At 32.4% G+C, this 20,391-nt stretch overlaps 1 protein-coding gene across 4 annotated transcripts in view; it reads left to right on the top strand.

Moving 5' to 3' along the window:
- The window catches only part of LOC114335969 (ADP-ribosylation factor-like protein 4C), a 311,831-nt gene extending 294,527 nt beyond the window's left edge, over positions 1 to 17,304 (top strand). For all 4 annotated transcript variants that reach the window (XM_050645256.1, XM_050645253.1, XM_050645254.1 and 1 more), the window contains one exon: positions 711 to 17,304. In XM_050645256.1, the coding sequence (XP_050501213.1) occupies positions 711 to 1,129 (419 nt within the window). In that variant the 3' untranslated portion in view covers positions 1,130 to 17,304. The remainder of the gene's footprint in view (positions 1 to 710) is intronic.
- Positions 17,305 to 20,391: the final 3,087 nt, after the last annotated feature.

Genomic DNA, 20,391 nt, shown 5'->3' with positions numbered 1-20,391 from the left:
TTCCTGTTTTCTGATAGCAGTAAAATGTATTGTGAGTTAAATAAATTACACACATTCTTCTTTTTATGTCAATAAATTTGATTCAAAAATTTTTTTTGGGCACTCTGTATAAATAAATATGTTAATGTTTATATTACTGAATAGAGAATTAAATTACCTTTCAAATGAGCTATCATACGACCCCTATTCTCACTTAAACATTTTTAAGATGACGTCATCACGCTCAGATGGGTGACGTCACTAGTATGATACATATGCCAAAAAGTCGCAATTTAAAAATAAAAATTGAGCTGTTTTGGAATTGTTTTGCAAAATCGTCCATTCTCGAGAAAATGAATTTATTCCAACCTTTACGTGCTCACTGTATAATCTATATATACAACAAATGACTGTGAATGAAAAGCCCTATTCAGAACAACTTGTTATAATCAAAATTTTCAATATTGTAAAAATTAAATAATGTAGGGTCTACTTTACTCTTTGGCGAAATTCATTTTTTTTATATACCTCGTATACTATTGATAAAATTTCATATCTGATGATTGTATCTTAGGTTTTAGCCCATGCAGAACAGTTTATGAAGAATAACTTTTTTTCGTAAAATTGATAATAAAAAAGTTTCTCATATGGTTCCAAGTTACGCAGACACACTGTATAACAACCAAATATAACTTTCCCTATTTCAAGTTATGATTTTCTTTCTTCTGCAGGTATAAACTTTCTGGTTTGGGACGTCGGTGGCCAAGAAAAACTGCGACCTTTGTGGAAGTCCTACACCCGCTGCACGGATGGCATCGTCTTCGTCCTGGATAGTGTCGACATGGAGCGTATGGAAGAAGCCAAAATGGAACTGATAAGAACTGTCAAAGCTCCAGAAAATTTCAGTGTCCCTATCCTTGTGCTCGCCAATAAGCAAGATCTACCTGGTGCTCGAGAACCGCGCGAATTAGAAAAACTGTTGGGGTTGACTGAGTTGGGTAATGGGGGAGCTCCTGGGGGACATTTATGGCACGTGCAACCAGCTTGTGCCATAACTGGTGATGGATTACACGAAGGATTAGAAGTGCTGTACGAGATGATTTTGAAGAGGAGGAAATTGGCGAAAGAAAGGAAGAAAAAGGGAAGATGAAGTTTAGCGTTGTGAATGTTTGGGCTCAATTTATCGATGGTAAGGGTCGAGTTGATCGGACTGGAATTTTATCCGAGATACGGTTGTGTTAAACTCAATAACTGATGTTGTGATGCAGCTTTTCTAGGTGTAGAACTTCGATTTGAATACAGAAGTTTTTTAATATCGGCTATTTTCGCTATTTTTACTATTAATGTTAATTGCTGTTGAAACTTATGAACCAAATAATCAAGGCAATTTTAGACCAATGATAACCTGTTAAATGTTGAATTTTGGTTATTGGCTAAATTAAATAGAACTCATTAGATTCAAAAATGGATCTTTAAATGTCTACGTAACCGATCTGAATGTCCTTTATTGAATTGATTTTATCTTTCTATATTCAGTTTAATTTAATTTAGCCAATTTTACTGTAGATATGCTTGATTCCCGATTTTGTGATTTTGCAGACTGAGTTTAATAATAAAGAAACAAAACCTTCCTCTATCGGAATGTGCAGAAAATGTACTAAGCCAATGATTTCATAGGTTGATTAAAAAAATAAACGAATTCTACAAGGTACAAAATTTTAAAATGAGTCAATTGGTAGTTATTTTAAGAGAATGAAATAATTTTGGAACATATATACTGATAAAATAACATCCGACGAATTTTCTGGACATTTTCCAGAGACAATGAAATTGCGTATACCATATTTAGTTTAATAATTTATATCTAAAAGCCTATTTATAAACTTGTTATTGGCATTTGACATTAAAATCTAAGGCCACAGTTAAAATTGCCGTTGTCTTTTGGCGTTTATGGCAGTAGTATGTCTTTGCCATTTATTTTTATCTTAAAATTCTTATTTTTATCGTTGTCGTTTAAGTTTACCATTCCTTGGCACTTAGTAGATGGCGAACTATAGAAAATCAAAAATAAGATTATATAAAACTTAAGATCATATAATACAGTAAGCACCCGACACGAAGAGATAAAGCAAAAAAGTGATTGTTGGGGTGCAATAGCAATAGCCAATCAAGTAGTGTTCTAGAGATCTTCCAAAATTCATTATCTTATATTTTTCTCTAGAGCTTATTTCCAACAGGCACACTCTTCAATTTTTACCTTTTTCTACTCTACAATTCCAGTGTCAACTTCTGGGCAACAAAATGATTTTTGTATTAACTTGGAACGCACTTTTATGTATTATTGTATTAACTTGAAACACCTTTATTTTCTACGTAATAGTCTAAGACAATAATTCGATATAAAATAATCGTTAAGAACAATTAAAACTCGTACCCGGAACAGTTGTGAAACCGCGTGTAAAACGGCATATGTGTTTAATCAAAACGCGATCAGTGATCAGTGACATAGGACTTGGTAAGACTTTTATAAACTTATAATATTGTCTGTTTATCATATTTCTTTCTTAATTCCACTTAAACCAGTAACCTCATACAGTAAGCAAACTCTAAAAATATATATTAATTATTTCATATAATGTAATGCCTCCATTATACAAACTATATAAGTCAAATGTAAATTTCTCATATTGCTTTTAGTCCAGCAATTTTTCTTTTGCATATTATCTCTAAACACAGTGTTATTCCTGAACACTCATTACAAGTGTCATCACTGATAATACCTAACAAATAATAAGGGAAACAAATCCATATAATTTAATTCGTAGTATCTGGTGCTTACTTGGCGAGAATGGTGAGAGAATAATGCATTTTAAAACACTTATCGCCATAAACACCATGTTTTGCTTTTACTGCTGATAGCAAAAGTTCTAAGCGTGACTAAATCTGGAGCTAAGAGAAAAGCATGGCAATTCTGACTTCAAGTTTCTAAATATTTAGCTTGAATGGGGTAAAATCTAAGGCAAGGATTATATTTTGAATCTTTCTAGTTCCACTGACTGATAGTTTCAAAACTCAATCCAACTAAAGCTGAAACTATTGTAAATATACTTCCTTGTTGTAATTGTTTTTAACCTATCATATATTTTATGTATGGGAGTTTATTAAAAACATAGTATTTGTTTGATATACAAAGTGACGTTAAGTTGGGTACCTACTCATAAACCAGTACTGCTTATTTTGTTTTTATTTACTACAAATAAATACACTGCCTGTCAAAAACAACTGAAGAATTTTATTAGAACAGTTAAATAACTCGAACTAGAAGATTAGAATTTAAAGAATATACTAAAGTTGTTACTATTAAAGATATGTATGAACATCGAAAGTTATAAGTATGTATTCATTGATTTTTCACTTTCATTTCAATTTCAAGAACTTTTTTAAAAAATTTTAGCAGTGTACTACAACTAATTCCTTATCTTTATGTTGATTGTACTATGTATTGTTACCAATAATTATAATTATTATATAAACAACTTATAATCACTTTGTATATGCTGTCGGTTTTTTTAAACCCTGCATTGTTCGTAGGCAAATACCCAATGTGAATGTATTTTGGATTGTTATGGAGTACCTTATCGTACCGTTTATATAATATAGTCAAACAGATTCTAAACGTGTATATTTGTGAAGTCTTTAAAAAAATACGAAGCTGGTCTTCAATTAGGCATCATTTGGACCATAATAATCGACTATATGAAAAGTTTTATACCAAACAGCGTTTTTAAAACACAACTTGTGTAAAGATGTCTGGACTGCTTAGTATTTTTTTATGGACTGCTTTAGGTTAGATAGATGAAAAACTTTTTGAAAAGTTTAGTATTGAGAATGATTTGTATAAAATAAAACCACATAGGGGCACCAAAATGTTTTTATGAGATACACTCTTATTGAAGATACCAACATTACCATATTGCTCAGATGTTTGTTGTATCAATGTTTTTGTATTTCACTAAAAAGTTAATATAAGAAAATTTGGAATACCTACGCCCTATATTCAAAGTTACCGACTTTTTGTACACTCTGACATTAATGTTTTATAATGTGCAATTTTTTATAAAATAAGAACTGTATTTGCTACGTATATAGAATATTTTAAAATTTCTATGTTTAATTTTATGACACCGATTTAGGAAACCTATAAAAGGTATATACATATGAATGTAGTAAATTATGCGAACACTTTTTAAAAATGTACAGTTTTCTAATGTCTAAATACTTTGTATAAAACTAGATAAATAATTTCTGACGAAAATATACTGGATGTCCCATAAAGTTATTCCAACATTTTTAACAGGATCGCTTATATTCTGTAAGTTCTTTTAAAATTCACGAACAAAATATATGGAGTATTTTATTAAATGCCTAAATATTTCAACTGTAGACTATAAAAAAATATATATAATCCAATGTGCATACTATCTGTCAGTATTAGTCCATCCTCTTGCTAATTCCCCACTATTGAGAACATACTTCGTTCTCTTGGCAAAGATACATCTTATACACGATAGATAGCTCTAACATCAGAGCTTAGAGGAGACCCTAAAAACTCCTTGCCACATTTCAAAAGCCTCAATTCTCTTGCACATTGTTTCCGTGGGAGTCCATGCTTCCATTCCATAGAACAAAAGCTGAACACATAGCAGCAATAAGCGTATTCTTAGCGTAATTTTTAGCTCTATTTTGGCTAGTACCTTTTGCATTTTCCTAAACGATGATTTCCTGTAATAAGTCTCATTTTTCATTCACCCAGCAGCCTAAATACTGTATGCTTGTACTCTCTGTGCAATGTCTCCATTTATTCTAATACCTGCCAAGTTATTAGCTATATTTTTGTTTTTGCTGATGATCATCCATTGGGATTTCTTTATGTTTATTTTCAAACCCATTTATTGGTCGGTCACGGAATGTGGAAGTGCCTGCAAATCATCCCTGTCCGTTGCTAGCAGAACTGTGTCATCAGAGTATCTCAGATTGTTGATGACTATTTCATTGGCAATTATACCCTCTGTTCTGTCTTCTACTGCTTCTCTGAAGATCTTTTCCGTATACAAATTAAACAGAAGCGGGGAGAGCACGCAACCTTGTCGTAACTCCTTTCAGAATAGGAATTTCTTCAGATGTCTGGTTGTTAATTCTGATGTCAGCTGTTTGATTCCAGTACAAATTGGTTATTATCCGAATGTCTCGTCCGTCCCTTTTAATATACTTTCATCCCTTTTAAATTAAATTTACTTGAATTCACTGCTTTTCATAGATAATGTTACGGGGTATTAAACTATTGATTAAAACTTCTGCTTAAATCTTCTAATAATACATTCTGTATCTCAGAACGAGGCATACATCGGTGTAATTTGAGTTTAATTATCATATTATTTTGACATTAAAATGGCATGTTAAAATATTTAAACATATTAATGAAACATCCCGTTTCGATCGATGTTAGGCTTGTAATTTTATTTTATTTATCTTAGTTATAACTTCACAAAGATATACATTCCCCGACACAAAATTCCGTTACTAAATATTTTTGATTAAGTTTGACAATTTATACCTTTTTTATTTGTACTCCTATTTTCAAGATTCTAGCATCAGTTTGTAGGTATATGTATTGACATCGTTTGTTATTATTCTGATAATAAACGTGAATAGAAGCGTTATATTTTCTCCTAACTTTAAAAAATTCTGTGGAAAAATTGAAGTGCTGATTTTGTTTCATAGTCCTTTCGTATTATCCCGGAGCAATTCCTAAGATTGTGTTTTTTAAATTATCCGAATATCTATTTTCTTCTAAGAGCTGCACAGTTTTTTGTAAATAAAAACACTGATTGACTCATAAGCATGAATATCTTAAATAGAGGTTGGATTGCTAAGATTGGAATAGCCCGCATGCAGCCCAGATCTCAATCCTATCGAGCATTTATGGGATGAATTGAAATAGCTATTCGGCGTCATCCTAGGCCTCCAGAAAATTTGATACAGTTAAGGTTGGCGCTGGTAGAGGAATATCGGGCTATTCCCCTGGCAAGTATAGCACATCTTATTCATTCGATGTCACAGATTGCGAGCAGTAATTTTATTTATATATATATATACACCGTTCTTAGGCGTCAACGCCCTTCGGTAGGGATCTATGGAGGAGTATCACCAAGCCGGAAGCCCTTATCCCTTCCCGTACCGCTCCTCCATAGGCCGATCAGACGCCAGTTTATTCCAGACCAAGCCGTAGACTCTATTGAGTTTTATACTACGGCGTTGGCCTTTTAATAATTTCTTGACCTGGCTGAGGCTCGAACCATCGATCGCAAACCACTATACTTGTCGATCGACTGCGCCTTTGCCAACTGGACCGTCTAGACCGACAGTAATTTTATTTACAGCTTTTAGAATCTTAGGGATGTCTCATGTCTCATGCCTCTAAGAAAGGACTATGAAACAAAATCAGCTCTTCAATGTTTTCACAGAATTTTTTAAAGTAAGGTGAAAATACAACGCTTTCATTCACCCCCGTCTAAGCAAAAATTCTTTGTTACCGGAATAATAAAAAACAATGTCAATATGCAGGAAAGGGTGTTCTATTTGAAATAACAAAGTTCGTTAGATTTTCAGAAAAACGGAAGATTTGACAACAATGTAATTACTACTATAATATCGGCCGCATTAAAAGACCCTTACCCACCAAAATCTATAAAAATCGTTCTAGCGGTTTTCGAGAAAATAGCGTGTTGCCAGACTTTCTCGCAACCCTGTATGTACCTACAAAATGATGCAAGAATCTTTAAAATCGGACTACATATAATAAAGTTATAAATTGCCAAAAATAATCAAAAATTTTTAGTGGCGGAATTTTGTGCCGGTGAGTGTATAATAATAATATAATAGCTTGGAAGAGCCAGTGTTTTTTCCGAAAATACGAAAGGTATTTGGCAAATTATTAGACTAAGTCACGGCACTTGATATATTTGTGTAAGTAACCCACAGCTTGACAAGATAATTTTAAATTTTTCGCTGATGATTGCAAGATTGCCGCTGCAAAAGTTGTTTTTGTCTATTTTTATTAATAAACAACCTCAAAACGATTTTTGTGAAATGGGAACATGGGTCGGATGTTAAATCAAGTAGGTATAAATATATTTAAAAATAAAGATGCATACATATTTTTCGGTAAAGATAATGTACCTAACTATTTATTTGTGGAAATTAAAGATCTATATATCGTCGGTATACTGCGAAAACCAGATAAATGACAAATTTTAAAATATTGAGTTAAGTATACCAAAATTCTCAGCTTTTTACGCTCCACATGCAGGTAAAACTCAGTAAATGATACGACTTACCATTCAGCAGATAATTTGTGTAATAAACAAATAAGTTACACCTAACCAACTTTTAATTTTCAAATAAAACAAGATATCGCTACTTACTTCCATAAAATCAAAGTTCTGTTGCATGTAAAACCAACTAAGCGCACATTTATATTTGCCGGACAACAATATATTTCTACTGCTGTATATCTACCATATTCAGTAAAAAGGTGATAAGTGTCTTTAATACAGTATGATTTATTTTGATTTACAGGTAAAACCAGGTAAGTGATTCCACCTGGATCTTAAATTTAGGTTTAATCAGCTAGGTATCGTAGCTTTTTCAAACTAATGATAGAATATTATTTCTGATATATGCATCTTTCACTAGCATATCGAATATCAAACACAACTGGTCTGCTTAATTCAAAATAAAGCACTAAAGTTTAAAAACGTTTTTTCTCGATTTCGGTATTTCGACATTTACCTGGTTTTCGTAGTATACCGACGACATACCTACTGCAAAATTGGATTGCAAGTGTTTTGTTTTGCCATCGATTGCTTCCAAGTAGAAATCATAATTATTATAGAGATACTAGAAATTATAATTTCACCATGCTTCAAAAGTGGGCTTAACTTTTTAAACAGTATATTAAACAAAATTCAAAAATATGAGTATTTTCTTCGGTTATTCTCATGTATCTCAGCAACGATTGGTTTTCAAAAAAATTTTAACAGAAATAAAAGTTTTGAAATTATTTTTAGTGAAGAGGGTGATTATTTATTAAAATTGACAAAAACGATCGAAGCGTAAAAGCTAAAAATGTGATAAAGAATAATTGTAAAAAATACACAGAAAAAAAAACAACAGAAAAAATCATCATCATCAAAACTCACAATTTGTATAGTGTATAGGTATGTGAGCGTGAGCTGTCCAGAATATTCTGAAAATATGTTAAATTAGATAGAAGATGTACATATGTATATTGGTAAACACATGAAGTAAGGTATTTTACTTAAATTAAATAGGTTACTATTTCTATATTTCTCTGGCGTTATCTATTCCACATACATTTTAGGTGGATCTGCTTAATTTTTTCCAAAGGGGCATATCATATATGTACATTCAACAACATTCAGGAGGTACAGGGTTATTCACTATATTTTGACCCCCTGTAAGCTGCTTTATTTACAGAATTAGAAAAAAATGTAAAATACAAAAGTTATAATTTTTAAATTATGATTTTTTGACATATATCATACTAGTGACGTCATCCATCTGATGACGATTACGTCATCCATCCGATTACGTGATGACGTAATCGACTATTTTTTAAATGAGAATAGGGGTCGTGTGCTAGCTCATTTGAAAGGTTATTCAATTCTCTATTCAGTAATTCTGCTTTTCTGAGAAGCGTCTGTGTGTTTAACCCGGTCCAGTCGCGAATGCTTTTCAGCCAGTATATTTATCGTCTACCAGGACACCTTTTTCTTCGATTTTGTCCTTCATAATCAGCTGCAACAACTTGTACTTATCACTAAATATGTGCCCCAATACGCTGTCTTTCTCCTTTTAATGATGGTAAAAAGTTCTCTGTTTCTTCCCATTCTGTGCAACACCATTTCGTTCGTAATATGATCGGTCCATGGTATTTTTAAAATTCTCTTAAAAGCCACATCTGAAAAGCTTCCGGCTTTCTCATTAAGTCAACATTAGCACTCTTAGCTTCGGCACCATAAAGGAGAATAGAGTGAATATAACATTTTACCATCCGATGTCGGATTTGCAGATTGAGTCTTTGGTTACTCAGAAATTTCCTCATCTTCAAAAAGGCTGCTCTTGATTGCTGTATTCTTGATCGAATTTCTGATTTCGGATTTAGATCGTCTGTAATCCAGACTCATAAGTATTTCATTTTGTCCACTTGTTCAATATCTTCATTTTTATCTGGATCCTTGTTATGACTTTACCCCTCTTACTGATAAGCATGGTTTTTTATGTTTATTGTTAAACCAAACTATTCCCCAGTATCACAAATTGTAAGGCAAAGTTTTCAACCTAATAGAAACATTAATAATATTGAAAAATATTAAAAATATTACTAAAAGATTTTTAATTCAAAACTTATTGGTCCATTTACCTGGTAACACCTCCATGGCTTCTAAAAATTGCAAGCCAGATGGATGCTGAAGCGAAGAAGACAAGAGGGATCTTCTTGCAATTTTTAGAAGCCATGGAGGTGTTACCAGGTAAATGGACCAATAAGTTTTCAATTAAAAATCTTTTAGGAATATTTTTAATATTTTTCAATATTATTAATGTTTCTATTAGGTCGAAAACTTTCCCTTTCAGTTGCCAGATAACGCTAGTCACCTACTCCATAAACGTCAGTTGCAATGCGGGGATAAGCTTTCGTAGTTTTGTCACTTCGGGCAGAGAGTAGCAAACCTACACCTCTCTGATGATGACTCCAAATAGAGTCGAAAATCGTCGATTTATAGTGCTGGTTTGCGCTCACTGTTCTAAGTGAAAAATAAGACGGTTTTGCCTTAGCATTGCAACTGAATAAAAATGGAATTTTTATTTTATTTTCACAAATTGTGTTTAGTAGCGTATACAGGTCTTTCTCACTTTCAGCGGTAATGACTGTATCGTCGACATAGCAATGTTATTTATAGGGAGCGGATTTATATTCGATCAATTTTGATGAAATATGCGCATATATATGCAGTAAAGAATTACGAAATATGCGCAAGATATGCACAAAAATTCAAAAAATGCGCATTTCGAGAAACCACAAATTTTATGTTCTATTCTAGGGGTTTTATGCGATATAGGGGGGGCGGCAATCTTATTTATTATCTTTCAAATAAAATCATTATTTTTTATATATGCAATTTATTCGCATTTTTTACAAAAAATGATACCTAATAGTTACCTATTTAAAATAAAATAACAATACCACTATATATTATATCTTCGATTATAATTCACTACAATATGTTTTTCCAAATTTTTTACGAGGAAACATTTTCTTTGATCAGATAAAATATTTTTATAACTTGAAAAACTCATTTCAACATCAACAGAAGTAATTGGGGGGTATTTAAAATAACTTGTTAAAGCCGAAAATTCTGCACCAAAATCAATTTCAAAATTTCCATTAAAAATTTCGCATATGTCCTCCAAAGTTTTAAAGCCGTTTAAAGACGGGATCTGATCGAAAGCATGACTATTTCAATTTCCGTTAGAAAATCGTAAAACTATGGTTAAAGGTGTAAATTCTCTTAACAATAGGGGATTTAAAAGAATCACCAGAATTATAGGTACCTACTAAATTGGGATACAAATTGTACTAAATATAATAAAACTAAATAAAATTCGTATTTCCCGGTAAACCATCCTTCATCATTTTAACATCCTACAATCATTTTATAACGGCGTACTATAAGCACTATAAGTACTTTTTGTAAATATCGGGTATTTTCTAAGAAAAAATGAAAAGGCAGTGAATGAGCCGTCTCTCTTCAGGTAGTTCTCGAATTAATAGAACAGCCTGTCCGGGGAAATATTTTGTGTCGAATTAAAAAAAATTGAAGTTTTTGTTTGGACTTGAATGTTTTTAAATGGGCACAAAATATGCATATTTCTTTAAAAATATGCAAAATTTAGTAAAGTTCTCAAATATGCGAAATATGCATGCAATATGCATTTAGCATAAAATCCGCTCCTTAATTTATATTTTCACCATGCATTGTGTTGCCTAACTTTATTTTTTGTCTTATTACTATTCGTTTTTATATCTCAGCATTTCAGAATATTTGGACGACACCTCGTATATCGTTTTACTGTACATGGTAATAGATCAAATCGAAAGTAGGAATTAATGAATAAAAATATCGTAGTCGTTCCCAGTGAATGCTTTGTATACACCTATCGTGCAATTTAGATACAAGAAAATTATAACGATGTTCTTTTCGAATGGACAAATAAGTACAAGTTACTCGTGCTTATAGTGAACGTTATTCTTTCGCACCGATATCTCATTATGATGCTTTTCATTAATTAATTATATTAATTACATTAATGGATGCCATTGAAGCATTTGGTCTTGTGTGTAGTACACTTACTTATCATGTATCATGTCAGTAATTACGTAGACTCGTTTTCTAAGTAATTGTAATGTATACACAGCTGCTCTCACAGAAGAAAAGGAAAATTTCTTATTTGACATAAACACATATTTATATGTATGTGTTTCATTATTGTTTAATGTTCGAATGTTCCTATTAGTAGCGTTACGGCTGGCAGCTAAATGGTGTTAAGTGATATTTGAAGCCATAATAAACTTAAACAAACTAATGGAAAGAGAGAGAAAATATATTAAAGAACCTTTCATAAAACATATGGTCGATACTTTAAAAAATTACGAAGTCGCCAAGAAACTGGCAGAACTAAGCTTAAGTACCTTTCTTATATACTGCCATTTCAGTCGAATCTAAAATATGTAACATGTTAAATGTTGGTCGATTTAAATTTACAAAATTCGGTTCTTTAGTTTTGTACGTTTTGTAGGTCTATTCGGCGGTGAAGGATTTACGAGGGGATAGGGGAAATTTCCCTCCGCAAGAACTTAAACCACAGAAAGACAAATTCAACCCAATAAACCCGCTAGTTAGGAAAATTAAGGGAACTTAATGCATACAAATTATGTCTTCGAAGTTCACCCCTTCCCCCAAGCAAATGTCTAGATTACCCCCACTGTATTAACGAAGTTAAAACCATCTACCATCAAAATGGGATATCACAAGTGGTTAAAGATATGACTTCTATCAAATGAGCTGTACCCGCGCAGATTAGATTAAAATTTTGTACAGAGACCATGTTAAAGATCATATCAGTGCGAAAAAATAACAAGCTTGTTAAATTCTAAAAATTAGCTATTATCAAACCAAAGGTGCTCACGTCATATATACATAAAAGCGATATTTTTATTTTTTCGATCACTTTTGTAGGGGGGGGGTCCGCAGATTTTTACTAAATTTTAGTATATTATTGTACCTTAAAAAAAGGTACACGACAATTAGACCGAAATCATTAGACCGAAAGCAGTAGACCGAAAAGCACTTTACCGAAACCTCACTAGACCGAACAGCATTAGACCGAAATGGTAAATAAATTTAAAAAGTTTGCAGTAAATTATGGTAAGATTTTGTATATCTGCCTTTTTGTTTATTGTATTTTTTTGTACATATTATTTTATATATAGACTGTGTAAATTGTTACTCTGTACAGTCTGATGAAATAATTTTCATCCGTTAAACAAATTAGTGAAGGTAAAAATAAATTAAGGGTAGAGTGACGTTAACACCATTTTAACTGTTTATAATAACCATCCAAATAAGATTTAGTTGTAATTATATTAGTCTTATCTCTTTTACTGCGACAAGTAAAAAGAACTGCTTTTCGGTCTTCTGCTGTTCGGTCTAGTGAGGTTTCGCTAAAGTGCTTTTCGGTCTAATGAGTTCGGTCTACTACTTTCGGTCTAATGATTTCGGTCTCTTTACAGTAAACCTAAAAAAAGTAGCCTACAGCTATTTTTTAAGTCCTCTAGGGGTAACCGTGGGCCTAAGTTATGCCCCTTGACAGGATCAAAAATACCTTTTTACCCTATACATAATTGAAGAGTATTTATGAGCTCAGTGAACCGATTTAACGCACAATGTGTCATTTTTCTTGTTATAATGTAACTTTTTGATGAAATAATTTGCAAAACCACAAAAGATAGGTTTTATGTTTAGGTTAAGAAGCACGAAAAGAAAACTTCTAAACGAGAAAACAAAATGTAGGAAGTGGAAAATGAAAGGGTTTTTAAATACACTAAGCATCAAAATTAACGCACCACCTTAAAAATGAGACATTTTTGATGTCTCGTATTTCCTAAACCTGTAGTCCGATTTTTTTAGTATACTATAGCTTTATTCTTCAAGAATATCGATATAATAATAGTATTGCTAAACAGGTAAGTGTCATTGTATACCGGGGGTAACAATGATAGTGTGTTTTTTCCTCAAAATTTGGAACACCCTGTGGAATATTCTAGCGTATATAAAATATTGAAATTAAAACTCAACTGTAGTCTTGGGCATTCTTAACATTCATTCGCTTATGTGGGATCATAAAAAAGTTAGGTGCTTTAACAACTAGCCACGTTATTCATCAATTCAGGGTGTTTCTAAATAAGTGCGACAAACGAGGTAATTCTGCATGAAAAAATAATGACCGTTTGCTTTATAAACATATGTCCACAACAGTGGCGACGCGTGACTTTTTCTAAAGTGTTACCAAAACCAGATATTAAATAAATATATATGATACCAGATATATTATATATTATCTATATGTATAATGTATTTTATAAATATTTTTATATATACAGTGTTCCCATACATCAAAGTTTGTTCGACTAGACACCGTGAATTTTCAGCTTGCTATTAATCAACTTTTTTTTGGTACGCGCGATCCAGGTCTATTATAAAAATAGATGAAATAAAATTAAAAAATTAAAAATTTAAGAAATTATATAAAGTATCTACAAACTAAAAACATATTTGTTGTTTTTAGGTAAAATATGTATTATATCACCTTTATACTTTATTAAAAAATCCAAATTGTATAATTAGTATACTAATCAGTACATTCATTTGTCATTTTTAGCCTAAAATATTAAATAATTTTTATTTTATTGATTATACACTACAATGTACTGTATAATCAATATTATTATATGTCATATTATAATAATGTTGTTGTTAATTAATATATTTCGACAAGTAATTAAAATCGATTAATATGATTTATATAGGATAAAAAGGTATAGATATATTATGTGTATAATAAGCAAGTACAGTTACAAGTTATAAACTAATAATTAATAATGCATATTATGCAATAATCGAATCCAAAGGGCCGGTACGGTTAACTAACCGGAGTTTAATCGAGAAAATACCGGCCCTAAGAATAACAGACTTCATAAATGGAATTATAATTATTACCTATAATTATAATAATAATTAAAATTGCATTTATTAAGTCTGATATTCTTACGGTCGGTATTTTCTGTCCCGATAGACACCGGCCCTACTTAGCGTCACCAAATTAAAATTTGGTAACACCAATACGCGGTTTCAGAGCCATCGTCCCCGCAAAATTTTCAGAGACGATCCAGTCAAAGATCCTACTATCGTTGCCACTCACAGAAGTGGTAAACGGCGCGGCGCACGGTAAGGGCACAGTATAATAAATATGGAACCTCTTTATACTGTGGTAAGGGCGTATTATAATAACGTGCAACCGATTTTACATAAACTCACTGATATTTTCGTGCGTCTAGTTGGCTATTTTACTGAATTAGGTAGATACTATTAACAAATATTTCTATTTTTAAAAAATATAAATGGAATTATTTCATAGTAGTCATAAAATATTTATTTACAAATTTTAACTGTTACCAATGGTAACAATGGTTACATGGACGCTTCGCCAGTGGTCCACAAACGCTTCGTTTCCAAGATACGGGATGTTGAATTTTTTCTTACAAACTGACGATTTATTTATTGCTCTAAAACAGGTTGAGATATGCAAATTAAATTTGGTAGGTTTTAAGAGGTAGTTATTACGCATTTTTTGGCATACAATTAAGAATTTTATATTCACCATTGGCGTGCATACGAGATGTATCTAAAATGTTTATACCCTTAGCACGCCAATGGTGAATATAAAATTCTTAATTTTATGTCAAAAAATACGCAATAACTACCTCTTAAAAACTACCAAATGTCATTTGCATATCTCAAATAGTTTTAGAGCAATAAATAAATCGTCAGTTTGTAAGAAAAAATTCAACATCCCGTATCTCGGAAACAAAGCATTTGGGGACATATGTTTATAAAGAAAACGGTCATTATTTTTTCATGCATAATTACCCCTTAAAGTTTGTCGCACTTATATTTAAAAACACCCTCTATTGATGAATAACATTGCTAGTTGTTAAAGTACCTAACTTTTTTATTATCCAACATAAGCGAATGAATCAAAAAGCAGAATGTTAAGAAAGCCTATTGCTACAGTTGAGTTTAAATTTAAATATTTTATATACGCTAGAATATTCCACAGGGTGTTCCAAACTTTGAGGAAAAAATGAACTATCATTGTTACACCCGGTATACAATGACACTTACCTCTTTAGCAATAATATTATTAGGTCGATATCCTTAAAGAATAAAGCTATAATACTGAAAAAGTCACTCAAATCGGACAACAGGTTTATGAAATACGAGACATCAAAAATGTCCCATTTTTAAGGTGGTGCGTTAATTTTGATGCTTAGTGTACCTTTCGAACAAGTTTTTTCATGACAATCACAAATTTCATTAAAAATTAGGTGAAGGTAGAAGGTAGTTTTATATGTATACAACAATCTCTACTGACTGAATTTCTTGGCCCGAGCCTTTAACTATTTTTTTGACCGCCTAAAATTGAGCTTTTTGCTTCATTAGTAAGAAAACACACGTTGTCGTTAAGGATTTCTCTCATCTGTTTGGTTACTCTGCAGTATTAGTACTCAACTGATTATTAAAATACAACCTAAATTTTAAGCGTTTATGGAAGCCTTTAGATGGCCGAGAACTAAAGTTATGGGCAGTTTTAATTTTAACTTTAATCTGACGTATCAAATACGTTTATTCGTTATTCGTCTTTCCGTAGGTTATCTTATGGAGTGACGCATACTTGTTCGCTTTATACTGCCAGCAGTACTAGCGTTCACGTATTTAATCCATCAGATTAACGTTAAAATTAAAACTGCCATAACTTTGGTTCTCGACCACCTAAAGGCTTCCTTAAACGCTTAAAATTTAGGTTTTAATAGTAAATTTTAATAATTCGTTTAGTAATAGGTATTGCAGAATAATCAAACAAATAAAAAAAATCATTAATGACAATGTGTGTTGACGTACTTTATGAAGCAAAAGCTCAATTTTTAGGCGGTCAAAAAAACGTCAGAAAAAAGTGCTATCAGTTTGCAAAGGATAAAAAGGCGATTTTCGAAAAACTGGCTATTTTTAAACCGCTATTATGTTCGTATATACTAATATACTAGATGGATTTTAATTTACGAATGCTCGTTGGAATGGTATTTAAAAACTCTTTCGTTTGCCGGTTTCGACATTTGTTTTCCTCGTTTAGTTAAATTTTGACAATTATTTGAAATTCACAAAATTTTTGTTTTCTTTTCGTTCATCTTAACCTATAAAACAAAACGTTTTTTTTCGATTGTTAACAAGAAAAATAAGACCTTACGCGGTTAAATCGGTCCACTGTAAAGCTCAGAATGTAAAGAGCTCAGAGATATAGGTCTTCAAATATGAGGTAAAAAGGGGTATTTTTGGACTTTTCGAGGGGCAGATCTTAGGAACCGGCTAAAAATAGCTTTAAGCTACTTTTTTTTAAGGTAAAATAATATACAATTTGGAAAAAAATCTGCTGACACCCTCCTACAAAAATGATCGAAAAGTAAAAATATTGCTCATATATAAATATAAATTCATGTTAAATATTTATCGCTATCACTTCGTACTAATTGTTCACTCTAATGTACATGTTTCTTCAACTTTACCAGCTGATCGTATTAGCACTACGTTATTGACCAATTGTATAAGAATCGCTTTATATGAATATAAAAGCCTGTGTAAACTATAATATTAATCTAGTTATACTGATTGTATTGCCCTGTTTGTAATTTTTTAATATCGTTGTTTTCTGTTTTACTTGTATAGTTAATATCTTAGACATATATATTGAATTCTTGTTAAAAGACTCGCCATGTTTGTATAAGTAATTCTTGTAAATATGTACCTAAATGTACTATATTATTTCTATTAAATCTCGTTTGTTTTTTAACTATTATTTGATTGATAAAAAATACTACCTATGGGTTTTATCCTCTTCCTTTCTAAATCCATCCTGTACAATCTTAATCGGAAACATAAAAAGAGTACTGAAATAGCATCTGTTCCTAAAGTTTGCCTGTTAAAGTCAGAGACTGTCATGGCTGGGATATGTCCAGAGATATGAAGATAAAAAATCAACAAAGAAAATATTACAATGGAAACCTATAGGAAGACGAAATCTTGATAGTAGAGGGCCAGCAGATCGAAAAAGTAAAAAGTACACATATCTAGGAACACTTATAACAGAAAATAATGACTTCACTGCAGAAATCAAAGTCAGAATCGAAAAAGCACGTTCTAATTTTATGAAAATGAAAAAGGTCCTATCTAGCAAAGATTTAACATAGCTCTTAACGTATGCCTAACAAAATGTTACTTATACAGTGTACTATACTATGAAGTGGAATCATGGACGTTAAATGTAGAGACAATGAGACGACTTAACGCCTTTGAAATGTGGACCTATAGAAGAATTATGAGGGTTTCCTGGGTAGATAAAGTTACGAACAACGAAATAGAAGAATAGGTAAAGAGAAGGAAGTTGAACTTACAATTAAAGAAAGAAATTTACAGTATCTCGGACATGTGATGCGGGGCAAGAAGTATGGCATCCTGCGACTCGTAATGCAAGGAAAGATAGATGGCAGAAGAAGCCTAATCTCATGGCTGAAGAACCTGCGAGAATGGTTTGGATGCAGCTCAAAACAACTATTTACAGCTACTGCCTCAAAAATTAAAATAACTATGATGATTGCCAACCTTCGTAGCGGAGATGGCAGATGAAGAAGAAGAAGGAAGACGAAATAAGGGAGACCTAGAACGAGATGCATACTTTTGGGAGATGTACCGATAGAATGGGTCCATAAATACAAATACCTAGGAACCTGAATTTCAGAGAAAAATGATCAAACGACACAAATAAGGATCAGGATAGAAATAGCAAGAAATTCGTTTGTAAAAATGAAAACAGTTCTCTGCAACAAAGACCTTAGGGTACGAACATGCCGAAGATACATGGATGTGCGCGGTGTAGGTCGCGATCGCGGTCGCTACGTCGATGTCAAAACAAACCTTCATTTTCTTATGAAATCGCACATACAAAGGACGTGTCACCCGTTCACCCTCGCGACCTATCATCGCGGTTTACAGTGATGTCGATGCTAAAACAAAGTAGTTTGTTTTACATTGCGGTCTAGCTGCTAATCGCGTCGTAAATTACAGTTTATTGGTGGTTTTTAATTTCTTGTTGCAATCTCATTTCTTGTTGTAATCAGGTTGCGACAAGTTCTGGTTATAAGGAAACCGCAAAGAACACTGAAAGGAAGGTATCTTCGGTATGTTCTGCCCGTCATCGATGTAAACCGCGATCGCGACCTACACCGCGCTCGCCCATGTATCTTCGGCATGTTCGTACCCTTAGATTAGAACTGAGAGTAAGAGCTTTGAGATGCTACGTGTTCTCGATACTGAAATATGGACTTGAAAGCTGGACATTGAAGCAAGAACACATAAATAGACTACAGTCATTTGAAATGTGGTGTTACAGAAGGATGCTTAGAATAGCATGGACACAGAAGAAAATGAACACGGAAGTATTGCGAGAAATGGGTAAAGAATGCGAAATAATAAACACAATAAAAATAAGAAAGTTACAATATCTGGGACACGTAATGAGGGGACAGCGATATGAAATGCTAAGACTAAGACAGATAATACAGGGAAAGATAAGAGAGACAAGAAGTAGTGGAAGAAGGAGAGTGTCATGGTTGAAGAACTTAAGAGTAAACAGTAGCGATCAACAGGTAGCAATAAAATATAACTTCGGGAGATAGTATCATAAACTTTGGCAACATTGGTAATCTTTGACATTATGTAAGATTAATATTATTGACAATTTAACTCATAGGCGCGCTAAATGGAAGTAACCGAAAACAATTTTGTTATTAGTAAATAAATATTTATAAAAATAAACCAAACAAAATGGGTGAAACTTTTATGATAACATAGGTATTTGTACGAAATAATAATAATAAATAATAATTTCATTGTGAAGCGAAACGAGAGCAGTCTTATTTTATTTAGTTCATAGAGCGCCAAAGGCACTCTAGAACACCCTTTAACCCTTCTTAGGGTCCCATCAGAGGTGCATATTTCATTCTCTTTGAACTACTAAAATTCGGGCTACCGTTATCGGTTCACAACGAAATGATGCCATGAATGCCGTGGCGGTATCTGCTAAAGACGAACGAAAGTTTTACTTCTAATATTAACAATATCAAAAATAAAATAAAACTTATTAGAACTAGTCTTCTGGTTAAACCAATCGTGGCTTGTGGCTTCTAAAATTTGCAAGCCAACGAATTGCCGGAGCTAAGAAGGCCGAGGGAAATCTACCAGGTTAAGTCGTACTTCATGGAATGATTATTTATTATTTTGATTAGTTCTACTCGTAATCTGAGTATTCGGAACTAAGCTTTGTTGGAATTTTACCGTGCTGGACAGGCGGGAAGTGAGATGCAGCCTGATAGATATTCCTCGGCATTGTTAGCTCCTGCACTTTTTATAAAAATACACTTTCTTCAATTTTTTTATCCGATGCCTAGATTTTGTGTCATTTTGGAACTACTAATGAAATAAAAAATGTTAGTAGTTCCAAAATTACACAAAATCTAGGCATCGGATAAAAAAGTTTATTTGAAGAAAGTGTATTTTTTTGTTCTTCTTAATGGCGGTACAGGCTCGTTTTTTTAATATTGTATTTAATTACAGAGTTATTTCCACATATTAATATATTTTTCAAATTGGGCTCTGTACCGCCATTCTTTATTTTATTACGAATAAGTGTGCCAAAAATCTCGAAAAAATATTCAAAATTACAGCCGCAATCTTGGAACGCGTTTTTGCTACCTGTTGAATAAATTTTTTCGGGTTCAAAAATTGCAATTTTTCGATTTTAAGTTCAACCGCGTTTATCTCGAAAACTATGCATCCTACGAAAAAACTTGTCAGAACAGTTATTGCTTAGAATGACCCAAAA

The sequence above is a fragment of the Diabrotica virgifera genome, chromosome 3 (assembly GCF_917563875.1).
Source record: "Diabrotica virgifera virgifera chromosome 3, PGI_DIABVI_V3a".
Classification (NCBI taxonomy): domain Eukaryota; kingdom Metazoa; phylum Arthropoda; class Insecta; order Coleoptera; family Chrysomelidae; genus Diabrotica; species Diabrotica virgifera.
This window is presented reverse-complemented; position numbering and strand designations above follow the sequence as displayed.